General features: G+C 42.4%; 1 protein-coding gene across 1 annotated transcript in view; it reads left to right on the top strand.

Moving 5' to 3' along the window:
• Positions 1 to 2,818: 2,818 nt before the first annotated feature.
• The window catches only part of fam184ab (family with sequence similarity 184 member Ab), a gene marked incomplete at both ends in the record, with an annotated part of 122,710 nt that continues 106,244 nt past the window's right edge, over positions 2,819 to 19,284 (top strand). Inside the window, one exon of the mRNA XM_079180226.1 lies at positions 2,819 to 2,980. Coding sequence (XP_079036352.1) covers positions 2,819 to 2,980 — 162 coding nt within the window. The remainder of the gene's footprint in view (positions 2,981 to 19,284) is intronic.

The raw sequence follows: 19,284 nt of genomic DNA, 5'->3' as shown, positions 1-19,284 counted from the left end.
GCCCTTTTACACACATCTTATTACATAAACATTACAGTCTACTTGTAATCTCATTATTATGATGACATGGTTGTCTGTGAACTGTTTCTAGATTATGATTGAATTCCAACATAGCAATGCACACACTCATGAATTTGGAAAACCTTCACTGGTGAAATTCTCACACTTTTCTGTATACAAATACAGACACACATGCAGTGAACACCCACAGTGTTGCAAAAATCACGTGGAAGCATAAATAGACACCATATAAACAAAACTATTTGCGTCATCCTGGTGATAATGACTATGTGTGGTACTGCCTGCAGCTGTCATTCCAGTCAGTTTAAATTTTTTATTGCTCTTCAGTGAAGCTTTGATGGATAAAAGTGAAGTCACGAAGACTTAACTTGGTGCATTCATGTTCCATGGAAGAACTGTGTACTTCATATGACCTCCCTACTTGGAGTTACTGCTCACATCCGCTGGTAAAAAAATATGAGAAGAGAAAATAGGAAGTCTGTTACAGATCTCTTTTGTTTTTTTACAAACTTACTTTTATGTTGAGAACACTAATGAAATCCTGGACTTAACCTTCTATTTATCTTTAGGAGAACAATTTAATATTTTGATGAAGACCATCTTAACATTTGGTTGTCATGTTCTATAATCTCTAAACAGGAAGTGTCACGGTGAACGTTTACATTAATTTGAGCAGCAGATGGTGAGCGAGGTTTTAATCTTTATGAAAACATGCAATGCCGTGCAAGCTGAGGAGAACAGCACCAGATTGGACGCTGATATATCATCTTTCCTATATAACGTGAAAGGACCCTGAATTATTTTGTACACAGATTCAAATGTGAAAACATTCCTAAGTGGATGCATTTATGTCACAAACAAAAGTAAAGTGGTGTTGGATGGTAATGGCTGGTTCAGGTCCAGGATAGCTTCTAGCCAAGGCACAAACTAAAAATGTATAGAGCACTTTAAGAGTCATTGTCGTCAATACGTGGTATTTGTCTTTGTATAACAGGTACCTAATGCATTGTATAAATAATATGCAAATAATATAACACAGATTTGTCATGTACATGCTTTTAGCTTAAGTGTATGCAAAACATATAGCATGTCATTTTGAGTTTTGTGCAAATGGATTTGGACAATGATGAAAACATAAGCCCTTCCGATTATTATTAAATATCATTAACAGTTTGATAGTTGGTCTGTTATTGACAACAAAGATGCTCAATTAAAATCAAATTCATGTTGATTACCACCGTCTTAGCATCAATCTGAGTTCAGTGACCTAATGACCCTTATGAGTATTGGTCATTTCAGATCTTACATCTTACACAAAATCCATGTTAAAATGAATCCATAGACAAACAACAATTGTAAAGGTGATAACCAGTATTGATTTATGGGAATACAGCTGAATGATTGCCAGTCAACTGAGCATGACAAACAGCTTTCATGTTAAGTATTTTATCTGTGATACTAGACAAAGACATCTTGTCAACATCCCAGCACTATTAGGTGTAAAAATCGAACTTCCCCTGGTTCATTTTTTACCACAATATGACAGCTGTGACAACTGTGACATCTCTAGAATGTAAGGGATAATAGAAAATAAATCTTTGAGAAGTGAGCCCTGTGACTAGTCATGTAAATGCTCTGTATACTTTCTTGATTCTAAGAATTTAATTATAGACCATAACACTTTCCTAATAGGTTATTCTTTGTGCTGGATAATTGTTTCATTTATTTTTTTAACTTTGTTTATTGGGCTTTTCGACATTTAATATATTATCTTACTTCACTTTTTTGAATATTTTTGTCACAACACATGATGGATGGTCAATGTGATGCGACTACAGCGGAATGACAACTAACTATTAAACGCTAATGGGTTTAAGTCCAGCTAATTAAGCTAATTGAGTTCAGCTGATTAACTTGAACCTATATGTAATAGATCTGTGTCTTCTGTCTTTGTGAGGCATTATATTTTGAAGAAACGTGAGGTCATGTAGTCCTCTCGTGTGTGCGCCGAAAAACAACTACATACAAGAGTTTATTCAAAGTGCAATTTAAATTTAAATCACGGCATTGCCAAACAACAACGTAATCCAGCCCTTGAACGTCACGTCTCGCTGTCACCACGTTAGCTGGCTCTTTTCATGTGTGCTCACACGTCCTTTTTTGTGTCTCGCGTTTTCCGACAGCGCCTGAAGGCAGCGCTGCTCCCATCCTACGTGAATGCAGCACAAACTGTTGAGGTGATCCATGGCAACAGAGGAGCAGCAACCAACCGCCGAGCCTGTCCTACACACACACACACACACACACACACATGCACGCACGCACACCTTCAATCTCCACACACTCTCCGTCAAAGTAGCCGGAATGCACCGAGGAAGAAACACTCTTAACGGCTCCCGTTGATATATTTCGGCATCAAGGTGACCGACCGGGAGCCTGCCAGCCGCCCGAAAAAACGCTCTACGTCAGCGCCAGGTGACAGCCGACAGGACCCGCACCTCGGACTGCTGAACACGGACACGGACAAGATGGTTGAAGCTGAGGTTTCTGGAGCTTAAAAATCACAAAATTCACCCTTCGGTGTACTAGTATCCGGACCTGAGCAAAATGAAGTCCATTTTTAACAGTCTCTGGGCTAAAAAGGATTCATTTATTTAAATAATTCTGTTGCGTCGCGGCACAAATCCGACACTGTCCCAGGTCCACTCCGCCGCGCGCTGGTCGTCTCTCCCTCGCGCCGTCCAGTTTATTATTACAGCCCATATCGCTCTTAAGCATCTGGAGCATCCTCGTGAAGATGGCGTCTGGGTCGGGTTGGCAGCAGTATTACTGCCCTGCCGGTCAGGGGAAATTTAGCACATCCACGGCGACCAGCATGTCCTTTCAGACCGGCATCACCATGGAATATACCCAAGACCTGCACCTGAAGATGAGCAAGAAAATAGCGCAGCTAACGAAGGTAAGGAGTGTTCATACGGCAGTGCATCAGCCCCTTAGGTTAGACCCTGGAACGTGAGAACCGGGGCACCAAACTCCGTTTGAGATTTTACCTATTTAGTAATTAATGTCTTATTGATGAGCGTGTCACACGGGTAGAGCGGTATTTTCATTCATTACTGAATCTCGAAAATATTGCAGTACTTTCGGCGTTCATAAAACACAAATAGCACTCGTTTTTTCTAGATAAGAACAATGACACTTTTACGATTGATTACCGTTTTTTTTTTTTGGTGTACGGAAATACGAGGTGACTCGTGGCTTTTAATTGATATGCATGCCGCTTGGTATTTTAATCGTACGCCGAATTAAAAACCGGCCACTGCTTGTTCCTAAATATCTTAAAACACGTGATAGAAAGCATGCATTGGAGTAAAACAGCGAAGAAGCCTAAAAACGGTGAAATCCCTAAACGGAGTTTGGAGAAGATTCCTGTTCTCACTCGAGGAGGAACGAGAGCTGCCTGAAGGCGAGTCTGTTCGGACGCTGCATCCATCAATACCGGGTCATTAGCCACGACAACGATCAGATCAGTCATTAATCACCTGTAGCAGCACGGACTGTGCTGGCATTTTGTTTTACTTGCCCATGTTAATGTTGGCCCGGAGGGGGGGGGGGGGGGGCTTTATAAATACTTATGCAGCTAAATCAGGCACTTCCTCCCAACTTTGATCTTGCATGATGACAAGCAGTACTTGGAGACCCAGGCTTGCTGATAACGTGGCATCTTGATTGTTGCTGCCATACACCTCCCTTTTGCTCCTTCCTTATTTGCTTAATTAGAATGTTGTATTTTTATGCCTTGCAGCTCCCTTGCTGTTTTTGCCAGAGTGTATGTGTTGAATGAGAATTTCCGTGCCCTTTGATGTACATTACTCTTAAATATGTATTCATACAGCATGTAGTTTCTAGGGAAACGTTGTACTGTCCATGTATTAGATCCAGGAGCTCATTTACAGGAATTATTTCCGTTGCACATTTTATTTGCTTTGACCCAGCTGACTGTAGGATGTTATATATCCACACCGACTTGGCATTCAAGGGCATTTCAGAAGCTTTTTTTTTGGGTTTGTTTTTTTGTTAAGCCCTGAGGTGCAGCGCTTTCATCTCTCACTTGCCAAAATGACAGAGCAGCACCCTCTCCAGCACATTCACCTGGGGTCAAAGCGTGTCTGTGGCTCCAGCATGTCATTATCATCAAGCTGTAGGTCTGCCGGGGCCTCACACATGTTTACTGCTCGATGGAGCTTTGACACCTTATATATACTCCAAGGATTTGCGACACAAGCTCTGCATATTTCTCTTTGTTGCTGAGGAAGTGGAGTCTGGGAAAAAAAAAATCATAATTCAGCAGCCTTGCAGGCGAGGTGTGTGCCAAGCCTTAGTGCGGCGTGGGCTCTTTAAAGTCACATTGAAATGAAAAAGAAGCCTTTTCACCTTGTTGGGTAATTCTTCACACAATAACATCCTGTTGACCTATTTGACAATAAACACCAAGGATATTACATACATTATAATTTCTTGTTATCTTACTTTTTTAGTCTTTATGCAGTCATGCTCGCATGCCTTGAGTCCCTCCCATTGTGTCGCTGTCTGTGATCTAGAAACGTCTAAGCGTTCACCTGTTGGGTTGTTATTACTTCAAATGACGGTAATCAAATCGGCACTTTTTACAAGCAATTTTGTAATTTCTCTAATCTTAGGTTTCAGAGTGGCAGGTTGGCAAAAAGAAAATAGTAGTTAAAACCTTTTTAACTTTACATAAGGAATCAAAATTGCCATTACGTTGGTTAGTTAACACGGGGGGTAACTTTGTTTGAAAAGTGAAAAATATGAAGATGTTGAGGTAACGTATCACCGTTGGTTCAACAGCATTTAAATGAATTCACCTCTGAATTCACCTCCGTTTTGTTCCAGACACATTTTATATGTAGATGGATTTTGACCTGCAAATTACCAAAAGGGCACAGAACAACAACATCCCAAAAAATGGCTACCAAAAAACCATGCTTGTTGGGGGGGGAGAATGATGCACAAAACATTGCCTCATCATCAGCTGTGCTATGTATGCATTGTGACTGCACAATTAATTTCTTTCACATTTCAGGTCATTTCTTTGAGTCCAAAGCATGCAGCAGCATTTTGTAAACCTCTGCCAGGGATTACTCGTATGACATTGTGAATTATGAAATATGAATGTCGAATGCATCATGATGCAGCGTTGTAAAGCTGTGCAGAGAGTGCGATGTCTCCGTTCAGGGCCAGTTTTAGGGGGCCTTTTCTGTGGTTGAGAATTCGTTGGGCAGTTGGATGAGTACACAGATTACCGAGTTGCAGTTTCACACAGTATGTGATATTTGCCTGTGTTGTAAATCAAATAAATCATTGCGTAACCCATTGAAGGGGAAAATAAGTATTTCAAGCATGAAATTGCAGACGAAAAGTCAAATTGTATCGGCTTTATTCGAAATAACAATACAATATAAAATGTACACTGGATTTTTCTTACAATTATATATTTATCAGGTGAAAGCTCAGGTGAACAGGGTCTCCAGCTATAGAAGAGTCACCACCTAAAACAACAGCGAATGCTGTTTTCACATGTGAAGTCACATGATTCCCACATAAAGCCTCGTACCTCCCTTGTTGTATTAACCCGATAGCACGCGGGCCATCTGCTCCCGCTGACCGCTGATCTGGGGCCAGAGCTGCATTCAGGAACAAACGGCGACGTCGAGCCGACCTCGCTGACACATTACGGGACGGAATGACTTCCAGCTTGCTCCGTCTGAGGATGACTCGAGAGCTATCGAGGCGTCTGAATGTTTCATCTCATGCTTTGACTGGCTTACTTTAATCACAAGTGTCTCTTTTATGTTTTTACTTTGAGTATTGCTATTGATCACTGCCCTTTAGAGTTTTAACACTACATTCTGAGCATCTTGTTCCTTTCCTCGTGGGGCGTAGGGTTGGGCGGTGGGGACATGTCCCCATACCAATATTTTGGGAGGACAGAATTACTTGGCGTGATCATCATGACCGTTACAAAAGTTACATCTAAGAGAACAATATGATACATTGTCACAGCAAAGTGGATTTTGCCTGCACTCAGAAGAGGTGAAGTTAACATTTGTGTGGACCATAAGCCTCACAACGGTGACATTTATGCCGGTTCAGAAGTGTTTTCAGTTTCGGTTATATTATGACTTTACGCTCATGAAATGGTGCAATATTCCAACTTTTCTTTCTCGAAATATTACGACTTTTCTCGACATTTAGCGAGCACAGATATGTGGGAAACGCTATGAATGTGCAAAATGTTTTCAACACGAGCAGAAATCTTTAGCTGTTCATTTCCGGGTTCAAGGTTTATAAATACATTAAAGGGAGTTCATGTATCACGGAGGTGACTGGGTGCCACGTGCACATTTAAAGAAGTTAGACGCATAAGAGTAGAGACGATTGAGTCATGCCTACATATGTGTGGACTCACAATTCCCCAGAATGCAGGAAATCAACATTTTCTGGGGGACAACCCAAAGACCCGCCCATTTAATATGTCCCCTTACTTTCCTCGTTACATTTATGGGCATTTAGACTGACCCCTTCCCCTCTGAATCTTCTGATTTCTGATGATTATCTGCTCTTTAATATTGCACTGATACAAAAGCTCAGGGTGCTGCGCAGCTGTCGGTTCAGCTTGGACTCAAACGTTTGCTCTATACACGCTTCTGCAGGGACTTCATGCTCCGTCAGTAAATCAGTCATTGATTGCTATTCTCCCGTGGCTTTGAATTTCATGATTTGTGACGCAAGACTTGTCTGCTGCCACCGTCATTTAACACTTCTCGCAGTAATTTTTAATCCCACAAAGCTGCTTTCCGGCCCCTTTGTGTAGTTCAGGCTCTGCAAGGATTTCGCTGTCATAATTTTTTTTGGGAACGCCGTATTTCATAAGTTATACCCTCTGATGGTTTCGCCTTTTTATTGTAGTGCCTCTGTCAAAAAGAAGGCAATGAAGGGGGTTTTGCTGCTATGGCAACACGTTTTATATAAATCATAATTCAGGGCAATGGAATGTAGGAAGTTGGTGGAGGATTTAAAAAAGAAAAAATGAATAAGCCTGATTTTGTAGCCTGTCCACAGTGAATCAGGACCAAAGCTTCTGGTTGTTGTCAGAGGGAGCGCTGGGAAACGGCGCGGGCAGCATGTCATTTAGCATCGTCAGGAGAATGCCTTTAAACAAATGTATTACTTAGCCTTAGGTGTGTGTATGTATGTGTGTGTGTGTGTGCACGCGAGCATGACTGACTTCAGTGTCAAAGTGAGTCAGAAATAGTCCTCTGAGCTCTCCATGTATTTCTGGACGAAGGGATTGGAAGAGACATAGACAGTGAAATACTGTACTGTGTGTGTGTGTGTGTTTACAGTGTTTGCAAGTCATATTCTGTGGTGCTGCAGAACCACAGCATCATACATGAACAATTCTACAAATTCAAATGCTGATGGACACCTTTGAAAACCCCCTTTTTTCTAACCAACACATCACCTGCTAATATCCTCCTGCCTGCTCTTCAACATTTCTGAATGTATGTCAATTTTGCTGAATTTCTTTCCTTCCCAATACCAGATACCGTAACTTAAAGATTGCCCAAAACTGAGTACCGATCCAATACCAGTGCATTAAAAACAAAAGTGTTTTTTAACAGCTGTATACTACTATGATTGCTGTCATTGTTGTATGGCCTGGCTCGGGTTAAACCCTTTGTAAAACATGAACAAACACACAGTGAGTGTATGCCATAGTAGTTTTTTATTTATTTTTATTATCTAGTTGGATAATTGGCGAAATTGCATCGTTATTACCAGAAATGTGAGTGTGTCTGTACCCGTCCGCTTCAGCCAGTCACTATAAGTAATGGCTGAAAGATATACTGCTGAAAACACACACAAATACGCTGTCATCGCTTGGCAGCAATTTAAGCCAAGATTTGTGTGTGTGTCCGTTGATGCCTTAATCCAGAGGTGGTAGTGCAGTGATCTGTGTCGCTTGGGCCGGGTTAGACAGCAGATGGTCTGAGCAACATGACCCCAGTCTTGGGAATAGAGTAAGGCTGATTCTGTGGGGATTTTAAATGCTGATGCTGCTAATTAAAAACCAAAGCTACAGATGTTTAATTCAGAATGTTAAGCTATCAAACAAACTCCTGGCGGAGTGAAAACTACTAACTGTGACTGTTACTATTATTCCCCTTATTATTATTCCACATAATGCATGCTGCTATTGCTAATAGTACTGCTACTATCACCTCTCCATCTGCTACAGTTGTTATAACAACGCTAGTCTAAATTTGGCTAACAAAGGGGAGTCTGGGTTATTAAAACCTTGATAATATCCTCCTAATTAAACACAAAATGCAAGCATACTCCCAAGGCGCCGATTACAAGCGGTTACTATAAATTAGCAGTGAAGATGTTGCTTCCTCTGTAAAGAGAACGACTGATTTAGTGATCGTACAGGGGACGTCAGACGTAGCGTTCGCTGTGTGTGAGTGGTGTAAAAGGTGCAGGGTGTGAGAGAGACGGAGAAACATGGTGACTGACATCTCGTTAGAAGATGCAACATTTCGGGGAGTAAAAGAGGAGTTTGTTGTGTGTGTGTGTGTGTGTGTGTGTGTGTGTGTGCATGGCCGCCCGCTGCTGCTGGGAGGAGTACAGCGTATTAACCTCTGCAGGATGCTCCTCCGCTGATTGTCACAATTCACCATCAGATTTCATTAAGATACGCCCACGCTCTCTCACACTTAAACAGGAAGAGAGATGGAGGGGGGGGCATACTCGCCTCAAGCACCATCCAGCACGAACAAAACACTGCCGACATGCCTGTTGACTTCCGCACACATGCTTGGACGCACGCACACACACACACACACACACACACGGCTCATAGACTCGCGAGGTGTGTACGGAGGATTATTTGAGGAGTCATTCTTAATGCTTGACCTTGAATGCCTTTTTTTCTTTCGGACAACCAGAAGCCACGTTGCTGCTACTCTTCTCAGTCGGCTGATGCAGCAGCAGCAGCAGCGACGGCCCACCGCGTTGCAGCAACAAGGGGCGAGGCCCGGAGTGAAGCCAGTGCACGGCTGGCTGTGAGTTAAGCCGCTGGTTTTGTCGGACAGTCTGTAGTCTTTGTGGAAAGTCTCGCCAGAAGGCGGTCAGTGTCTCCCACCTCCAATATGAGGGAGGTTTGTCTGCAAACGCAGCCGCTGTGTTTTTATTATTGCTGTCGTTTATTATGTGTTCAGTCCAGCGTGGTGTGGTGGGATCGTACTCAACAGACTATGAAAAGCTGCAATGATACCTGCCTCGCTGATTCACTGAATGACGACTGTGGGGGAGGTTTGGGGGATTTCCTGGGCATGACATTACATTTATCGTATCACAATTTGAAACACTCTATTCTAAAGTTATTAAATTCATCAAACTGTCAAATATACCGCTGGTCTTGACTCAACAACCTTGAACACAATATTCAGTAAGTAATGTGAAATAGCAGGTTTATATAGCGTCAGACACACAGGAAGAAACGAGACGCTGATCTTATCGGCATTTTCTATTTCCTCCGAAAAGAAGCGTCGGGTGTTTTACACCTTTCTGCTCTTCTGTCTCAGCTTCCCCTGTAACATCCTCGCTCTCTGCGTTCATGGCTGTCCGGCAGAGAGGAGGAATCTGTCGTAGCTCGCCGTGAGCTTTCAGCTTGTTCTAAGCAAGAGAAATTAAAGCACTAAAAGAACAGCATTTTATTTTACTTCACTTATAGGAGCCAGTAATGGACCAGCAGTATGTAACACATCATCGCTTTGCCACAAATCGCCTGCAACAAGCCTCGCTCCGCACAGGATTGTTTTTAACGGCGAGGGCTCTCAGGTGATGTAACAGTCCTTCTGGTGGCCATATTGGAAGGCAGCCGCTTGCGGGCAACAGCAGCTGTGCAGAGTTGCGTCTGTAGATGTACAACACATCCACGTCGTCAGGGTTGGAACGGAAACGGTAGAGCGTTTGGAACAGTGTGTTTAGCATTGTATCGATGCAATCTGACCAGATTTGGAGAAGGAAATCCAAAGCATACTGTATATAGAACTGATATGGAGCCCTTTTCTCTCGTTTAATAAACTTGTGTTACAGTATTTTGCTCATGTCTTGCTGCCATATTATTTCTGTCTCTGCACAACCATTTAAAGGATTCCATTCCCTAACTCGTACAGATTCAAAAGCCTCTTCCAAGACATATTATTCACTCATTCACTTTGTCACACAGTAAGACAGTGTTCTAGCTTCCTGCATTCTGAAATGAATATAATCAGGAGAATAAAAGAAAACAGCCCGAATGTGGATAAAGGAAAGAAACGGCATGCATTTTTCACGCGGGTGCATTTAGTCAGCTGAAAAATGCATAATCAATCCATCATTAATGACAACTGTGGGCCACGTTTCTCCTCAACCATTTCATTTTACATCCAACTTCTGCCTTCATTTATTCCTGTTTATTTCAGTGGAAGGACCATGCCTGGATGTGCCGTAACCCACTATGTAGTCAATAGACAAATACGTCATAAAATATGGTCTTAATGCATGTGCTTGTATTAACATAAAATGGTGCCATATTGTTTTTTTTAATACCCCAAAGCAATATACAGGTTTTACCTGGCAGTGCTTTTTAAAAGGGTAAACCTGTGCATCAGCCGTCGAGAAACGATTTTGACTGAAAACCCCTGCGATGCCTAGACCTCCCTACTTGACACCAGCCCACACATTTAACTCGAAAAAGGGAGCTTTTTGGCAGACGTTGCCAGTGGCGCACATCAGGATGTTGGGAGTCTGAAGTCAGCTTCGACTTTCTCTCCCTAACTTGGCAGCAGTGTGAGTCTTCATGGCCACCAGGGACCCGTCTACTCACTGGGTTTCTATTCCTCCCTCCTGATGGGAGAGACACAAGCAGTTAACCCTCTTTTTACCATCATCAAGAGCATCGTTCAGGGCTCACCAGGCTCAGAGGAACAACTGTAGCTACAGGCAGTGGCTTCCACATTAGGCATCTGCTGAGCAAGGTGGAGCGCTGTCATTACATTTTACTGAGCAGAGGCTACTCAGCGGGGCGCTCCAACTTCATTTAAAGTTAAAGTTGTGTTTAACAGTTGACCTTTCAAATATATTCCATTCTAACATGATGCATTTTAAAGTTGTGTTTAACAGTTGACCTTTCAAATATATTCCTTTCTAAGAAGATGAATTTTATAGCCCAGTAATTATTTAGATCGTAAAAACGGTTGTATATTGGAGGGTGTGTAGCCTTTGCTGCCACATTCTAAAGCGGCCTCATTTATTTAGCTAACATTCACAGGCTTGTTCACAAAGAATCGATAGCGGCCGCTGAGAGTGCCAGGAACTGTGACCGCTATCTGCCTCGTCTCAAGGTCCGATACACAAAAGATACTGCAGCTGCTTTTTTTTTTTTTTGCGTCTGATTGATATTATCCATGAGGCAAAGTAGAGCTAGAGCCAAAAACACAATAGGCAGAACAATGGCAGAGAGAAAAAGGAAAAAGAGGCATTCCTCAAAACTTCAGGCAAGGAATTTAAACATGACCGTGATAAACCCTATTTCCATGATCACTTGAAAGTCTTCTGAATGTGCTTCAGTCATACCAACTTTCTGAAAATGCGAATAATTTCACTGTAACTGCATTTGGCCGTTAGCGCTGATTTTGGCATACTTTAATAATTTAATAATACGTGCAAATGGCACAGGAGCAACGAGACGCTATTTGCTTGGCTTCGCAGTTAGAGGTGCATTTCACCCCTTGTCTTATTCGTGCAGGTTTAGCAGCTGCAAAAGCTGTGCAGTCCTGTGCAGTCCTTGCCACTTTTGCTGAGTTGCGGTACTTTCCAATTGAACAAAACAGTGCTGGTAGTCAAACGTTGTGTGAGTTAAGGTTCCGATAAACAACAAAACACGTGCATCACAGTGCCGTTGTTAACGATTGGTTTACGAATGCGTGGAATACATATCGTGTTACAAACGATTTTTGATTGACGTGTGCTTTCATTACATATGGGATGTATCTTTTTTTATCTAACTTTCCACTTCATGTCTTTTCAAACTGGAGATCTGAAAGGGGCTTGTGGATAGTGTGACCCAGGCTGAATTTAACCCGAGGATTATCGGACCCAAACAGGGGAGCGCACATCAACACTGTCAGCGTGATGATTTACCACCATTTCACAAGCAGCTGTTGTCCGAAAAGAGCAACACATTGTCTCTGCACTTCACAGCTAACCATCTCACCCCAGTTTCATTGTAATGGTTAAAACTACTATTTGATTCACTTCGGCATGAGAAATATTGACACACAGGTCAGAGACTAGCAGCAATATAACAGGACCATACCCCCCAATTAGACTGAATATAATTTGGATAATTCATAATCCCATCCATGTCAACCTATAATTCCGATTGTACATTGACCAGCTGGATTGAAGCTGAATATTTTTGCCTTTTCTTTCTGTCCGTTCCCATGCCCATGCTGGCTCTTTCTAGAATTGGCCTGTTTACCTCGCTCTCCTTCACGTCCTCTGCCCATATCTCTGTTTATCCGTCTGTCCTTCCTTCTAGCCAAAGGACATCCAAACAATGGCGGGGCTCCCTACGACTTCACCCAGCCCTCGGTCTGTCTTTCCATTAAGATAAGATGAAACTGATCCCTAAGGGGAGATTTGGGCCATTATAAGAGCAAACAGTGACGGGACACAACAAAGGCAGAATAAAAATAGCTATAGGAGAATAACCGGACACTTGTTGTATAGAATATAGAGGACAGTTTGCATGAATTGAACAGTTATCCCGCTTATTTAAGGGCTACTTGCTATACTACTAAAAAATGAGTCCTCTCGCTGTGTACAGAGATCAGAACTACGTCCACATAAATAAATATTACCAAAATCAGCATGCCAGGCTGTTTTACATCACAAAGGGCTCCATTAGGTGGACGATAGCAGAAACTGCTACTTACTAAAGGGGTTATTATACCTCACTGGGGTCTTGCAGGCCATTACCCAAAATATCTATTTATCCACACAGCTCTCTGACCCGCCTTTACCCTGAGCGACTGCTTGACAACCCCACGACTCAGCATTCCTCCTTTTAAACCAATGGGTTATCTGACTGGTGGTTTTATGTCCAATCAATACAGCTCATTCTCCACAAATGCCTACCTTGCTTTCTCTGTGCCTCACTGTAAGTTAGGTGATCCTTTCATTCATTTTTGGTCTTTGTTCTATTCTTTTTTTGTTTTGTTTCTACTGCACATTGCAGCATCTGAGGCAGTCCAGTCTGGCTATGAAACCTTAATGTTAGTCCTCATCTTGAATAGCTGTAAAACCAGTAGATCTGCCGTAGTGGCTCACGAAATGAATATGCTTGCCCAGAGCTTTTAAAAAAAACATGCATCCAACTTTGAGGTTTAAACCCATTAATCTATAATTGCGCAGCCCCAGGCTCTAATTTCATGTTTAAAACTCGCCCGTCTAATCAGCCTAATCAAATAGCAGGGCTGCAACAAAGGAGAGCATCCCAGCTTCAGTAACCGGGGAGCTGTAGATTCACCCTATTTGTCCAAATTAAATTATGGTGTTGATATGGGCGCCACGTTGCCCAGAGGAGCTGACGAACCAAAACCTGAATCGCACAGAGTAGAAGAAAAAGATTCTGCTGCCTCACTGCTCTGTTTTCAAATCACTTCAACAACTTCTGCCTACACGGCCCAATCAGCAATGCAGCTGCAGCCAGCTGTGCCATCCGCTGATTATTCTGATGTTTAACTGATGTCAGAGGAACTTTTGATTTTCTCTCTCTGCCTTTCGCATTGTGGACCGCTTTAAAAACAATTATATTTGTCCCGAGGATTACAAAAAAAAAAAAGGTGAGGAAACGTTACTAACGATGGCAAAGACTGAGCGGATAGCAGCGCTGCTAGCTGGGATGATAAAGACGCAACAGGAACCAATTGGACTAGTAGTGTGAGAGCTGTTGACTATTTAACGTTCTATTCAATCCTTTTTATTTCTATAAATGTACAATACCTATATAACATGCTAAGTACTTCTATTGAAAAGGTAATGATTTAAAAGGATAAAAAAAGAAATATGTATTACATAATACATACTTTTACATACATCATGCTATTATACCCTCCATTATCATAGGATTTTGTTTCCAATGTACTACTCCAAATGTCATTGTACACAGATAACTTCCACGATGCCACCAAAGTTTGTATTTACGAAATGAAAGCTCAGCTGAGTTCTGCTTGTAATCAGAGAGGGATCCTGGGAAATGAAAGATAAACACCTTCACACAGCTCTCAGATTCAATAAATGAATTTAATGAATGTTCAATAATGTTAAATCTATAAGCAAACTATCTGCCTCACACAGCCGTCGCCGAATATAGCTTTTTAATTTTTCTCCCCATGCTGAAATCGTTGCTGGGAGTGGTTATTAAATGGTGCGCTCGCAGCAGCTTCAGACTGAAAGTTCAATTTAATTACAAGCAGGCATCACAGTGGAAAAGCTCTTGTTCTCTGCAAAAAAAAATCATTCAATCAGCACTTCGTTAGAATGTAAAGAACGAATAGGGTGCTTCACACACCTCTTGGTTTATCAGTGGTGGACAGAGGAAAGTAGAAGAAAAGTGAGCTGACAGACGAGGCCACACTCTAAATACTTGCACAGGCAGTGTGCGCTTCATGGAGCTCTGAGTGCGCTAGTTTTGGCGGTTTCTTTAGTGACTATGGAGATCGGTCTGGCTATGCAGGACTAGTTTTGTACACATATTGTAGGTTATTACTTTGAATTTGCACTATCCATTCATGCTAACGTTACATCGTCATAACATGCGCCGCATAACGTGCCATGAAAGTATTGGATGATACGTATGTACTGGCTAGCTAACGTAAGCTAACTGTTAACCGGCTAACGATATCAGCCCCCCCCCCCCCCCCCCCCCCCCCCCATAGACATCCATTATGCAAGAACTGAGCATCACTCAAACTCTTCACGCTTCAGAGTTTTATATCAAAACACTAACAGTGAGCTGAGTGGAAATGTAGTTGTTGTTTTTTTGCTCTCCAGACTTGATAAAAGCAGCTCGAATCCAACATGGATTTGCCAAAATTCAGTTCCGGGCTGCCAGTTTGAGCGCAGCCTGTTCCACTGTGGGAGCATAGTTTGTGTTAATACTGCTATCTTTTCAGTCTCCATAATATGTGTATTCGCAGCTCATTACCACTCCAGCAGAATGTTCGACCGGCTCCTGTGAACAGCACCTGCTCTGCTTTCCTACCGCTCTCACTTGCTGTTTTTTTTATTATTCCATTTTTTATCCGTGCATTTGTTTGTATGACAGCTCTGCAGGTGAGCGATGACATTCTGCCCATGTCTTTTTAATCACCCCATTAAACCGACACACGCGCTCAGCGTCTCGGCCTTAATGCTGCTGACAAGTGATGTTTTTTTATTATTATTTTTTCTTTGTCTTGATGGAGCGATTACGAGCACACATGCAAAGCGGACCGGTTCCCTCTCAGGCCTGACGTTTCCATGCACCGCTTAAGTAGGGTTCACTCCTTCCCATTACGCCTAAAATACAACAAATGATGAGATCACACCGACGCACACGGGCGCCCACGCACGCCGAAAACAGAGACGCTGCAGGCTACAAGTGCGACAGACACTGATGCCACCGCTAATGGGATTCAGTGTGCTGTGAGTGTGAGCAAAACAGAGAGGAAAAGACAGAGAGAGGGAGCTGTGCTGATCCCAGAGAGACCCTGTTCTATTCTTAACACCTTCTCCATAACGATCGTCCCATTCATACATCACATCTATGCAGACTCTTCACGGTCTCTCCCGTGTTGATCGCTGTAAACCAGCATCCCCCACTAGACCACACCCGGAGTCGGATCAGTGTCGTAGCAGTGCACCTGAGGCGTGACGCATGTATTTTAATTGAGGACATATGAGACGGTAGACCCTGTAGTTGTAGAGGATAACCTCTACGTCTGTAGCTGTGAGCTACAGCATGACTCAACAGAAAGTGATCGCACCTTTTTAAAGGATCGTCACGCTCCAGCACCCGTCGCGGTGCCGGCAAAGGACAAGGAACCGGCTGTAAATCAGAAAACACAGTGTGGGAGAGATCACCCACTGAACCGGTTAATTCTGGCTTCTGCCTCATCTCTGTGGCCTATGGTAGTGGTGCACTACTGTAGTCTTTATGGATGCGTTTGATATCCAGGATGTAAGCGTAATGAATACCAGCTCATGATAAATTCAACTGAACTGTAAAATTACATTTTTCTTTGTTAATAATTCTAAATAATACTAAATAGGTTTCCAAATGACAAATTAAAATTGGCAATTCGTGGCTTTTTTGCGTCACAGTTGTCTCGTGATATTGTACTTTCTCTGGAAAATCAATTGAGAGATAGTTAGAAGATACCAAAACCAATAAGGGTATCACATTTGTTGCTTGCTCGTTTTAGCAGTTTAAACATTAGCAACATTGCCCAAAGTGGCCTAGTATTTAATATAAATATTAAAGGGATAGCTACCCTGGTATAAAGTCAAAACCTCTGACAGTTGACGAATGTATATCATCTTACCCTGACACCATCACATCCCGTTGAGACAGGCAATGGTAACATTGGCTATTGTGGAACCATGGACAACACAGTCTTCCATGGGAATTATATACTGTATATTATCATACATGTTGTACAAGCAATCATTAAAAGTACATTTTGGGGTAAATTCTCAATTTGCGAGAAACAAAGACACCTAGAACTAGTTACCTATTAGTTCTGTGAATTCTGGCACCTGATTGGTTTCTTTGAACAGAAACAGCATAAACATATTATTGTGATGCATAAATCTCAGTCACTGAATATACAACTTATTACCATGACAGCTTTGAGCCATATCTCCCAGTGCTGGTTTATTGAAGCTTTTTTTTTTATACGCCATTGATACTTCCTGAGAATTTAGCTTTTTGTTCTCAATTTGCATCACTTCGTCTTTCAAACTAAACACTGTGAGTTTCCAAAAAGATGCATGACTATTTCAATCGTCCACAGAGCCCCACATTTGTATTCCAAAATAAGAGAATTTAACCAACATGTGTTTTTGCTTCTGTAATGACGCTGTCAATAGCAAATGTTTAATGTATTTTATACTATTTTCTATCTCAGAAGTAATTCTAAAATTCTCCAAATACCCTCCAGAATTGTCCTCTCAGCCATTGTGGGACACTGAAATATCAAGAGTGTATTTGTGTCTTTAAACGGATGCCTGTAGTCCACTATAACGGCTATTAATTAGCAGTAATGGTGATGTGTGATTATTCAAATCTGACATGTAGTAAAAGTCTATTCATTCAGTCAATTCAATACAGCTTTAGTGACATGAAAGTTAAAGTTTTGTCAAAGCATCAATATACAAAGGTACACGATAATATCAATATGCACTGGACCTGCTCATGTCTCACCCTGCAGGATGTGTGAGGAAAAGACTTTCAGTGCAGTGTTAAATGTTCCACCGCCATCCTTCCACTGAGACAACACACACCCTGCAGACACTTTTTCAGGCAAGAGGGAGACATCAGGGACACAGGGAGAGACAGAGAGAGAAAGATGTAGACAGGATACAGATAAAGTACGCCGAGGCATGAGTAAGCAGCACAACCCAGACATCAGTGTGTGTAGCTGTGTGTGTCTTCAGGGACAGTCATCCTCTATTTCACAGGAGACTGACTGGGCAGCAGGTGATGGAGTAAGCCTCATCACTCAACAGCTGTGGACATCCAGCCACACACACACACACACACACACACACACACACACACACACACACACACACACACACACACACACACACACACACACACACACACCTAAACCCGAGTCTGAGGTCAGATTAGATCAAGCTGTCTTTGCCAGAACCAACCAGTGTGTGTGTGTGTGTGTGTGTGTGTGTGTGTGCGCAGTGCTGGATGTATTTGAAACTGCTGTGTTGTGTTTAGCCTCTAGGCAGGGTCAGTGTCAGTCAGGGTTAGCCCATGCAGTGAGTGAGACAGCTGTAGAGAGATGGTCGACTGCACAAGCCGGCCACCACCTGGACGCGCACACGCACACACACACTCACACAGAAAAAGAAAGATGGTAAAACACGAACAAAGAGTCATTGTCAGAGAGTGTCACAGAGAGTTTTGCCAACAACAGACACTGCTATTGTTCATCTCAAATTGAAATATTGCTGTGGATGGTAGGAGGTGAGGAGCTGAATGGTGATCATTACTGAACTACTGTGGGCGGGGGAATTGGCAATGCAAATTATATTATTGCAAACAATTGCAGCAAGCAGCCTAGTGTCCCCAGGTGTTATGTATTACACCAGTGTTTGCCGTGCGAGCAGAGGTGTGTGGCCTGAAATTAAAGGTGTGGAGGTTGGGGGGGGGGGGGCGGATGAGCATGTACCGCGTCCAACGTTCATGTGGAGGACAATAGTTTGTGTCCCGTCACAGTTGTCGCCTTTTTATCAACCAATCTTTCTTGAAACGTTGACCAAGTGTTTTAGTTGCTTAATACATATCAATACATCTTTAAATATGGAGTACAAGCTTCAGGAACATGTGTTAGCTATTTAGAAAGACGAAGAAATAAACCGTATACAAGAAAATAAGCAAGCTAGTCAGCAGGACTTAAACTCTATACTTCCTTTTTAACTCACTACCACACCGTTGGGTTACAGCTTAATTGTGAACTGTTGCACTGAATGTAGCTTCCCATACATTCACTTATGCTAAACCTGTTAGCCAGCGCTATATTTAACAAACTGTGCTGTGATTATGTAAACAGTAAGAAGAAGAGAGGAAAAAAAAGCAGAGGTTTGGGTTTAATGTTAATCAGTGTTAACAAAGCAGAGCATATGCGAAAGCACAGCATCCCACATATGGTGACAGCCAGGTAGGTGATAGATGTGCGTTTCATTGAAATTCTCTGCCTCTGCGTTCAGAATCAGGTCAGATGAGTCACCAGCAGCACAGACCCAGAGCTACAATCTCTCTCCCCTCTAATCCACTCTCAGCCCGATGTGATAATGTGATCTTATTCAGCTCGTCTCGCAGTCCGTGCGTTTGTGTCTACTGCG

Source organism: Pholis gunnellus, assembly GCF_910591455.1.
Source record: "Pholis gunnellus genome assembly, chromosome: 19".
Taxonomy (NCBI): Eukaryota; Metazoa; Chordata; class Actinopteri; order Perciformes; family Pholidae; genus Pholis; species Pholis gunnellus.
Note: the sequence above shows the minus strand (reverse complement) of the source record. Positions and strands in the feature narration are given on the sequence as shown.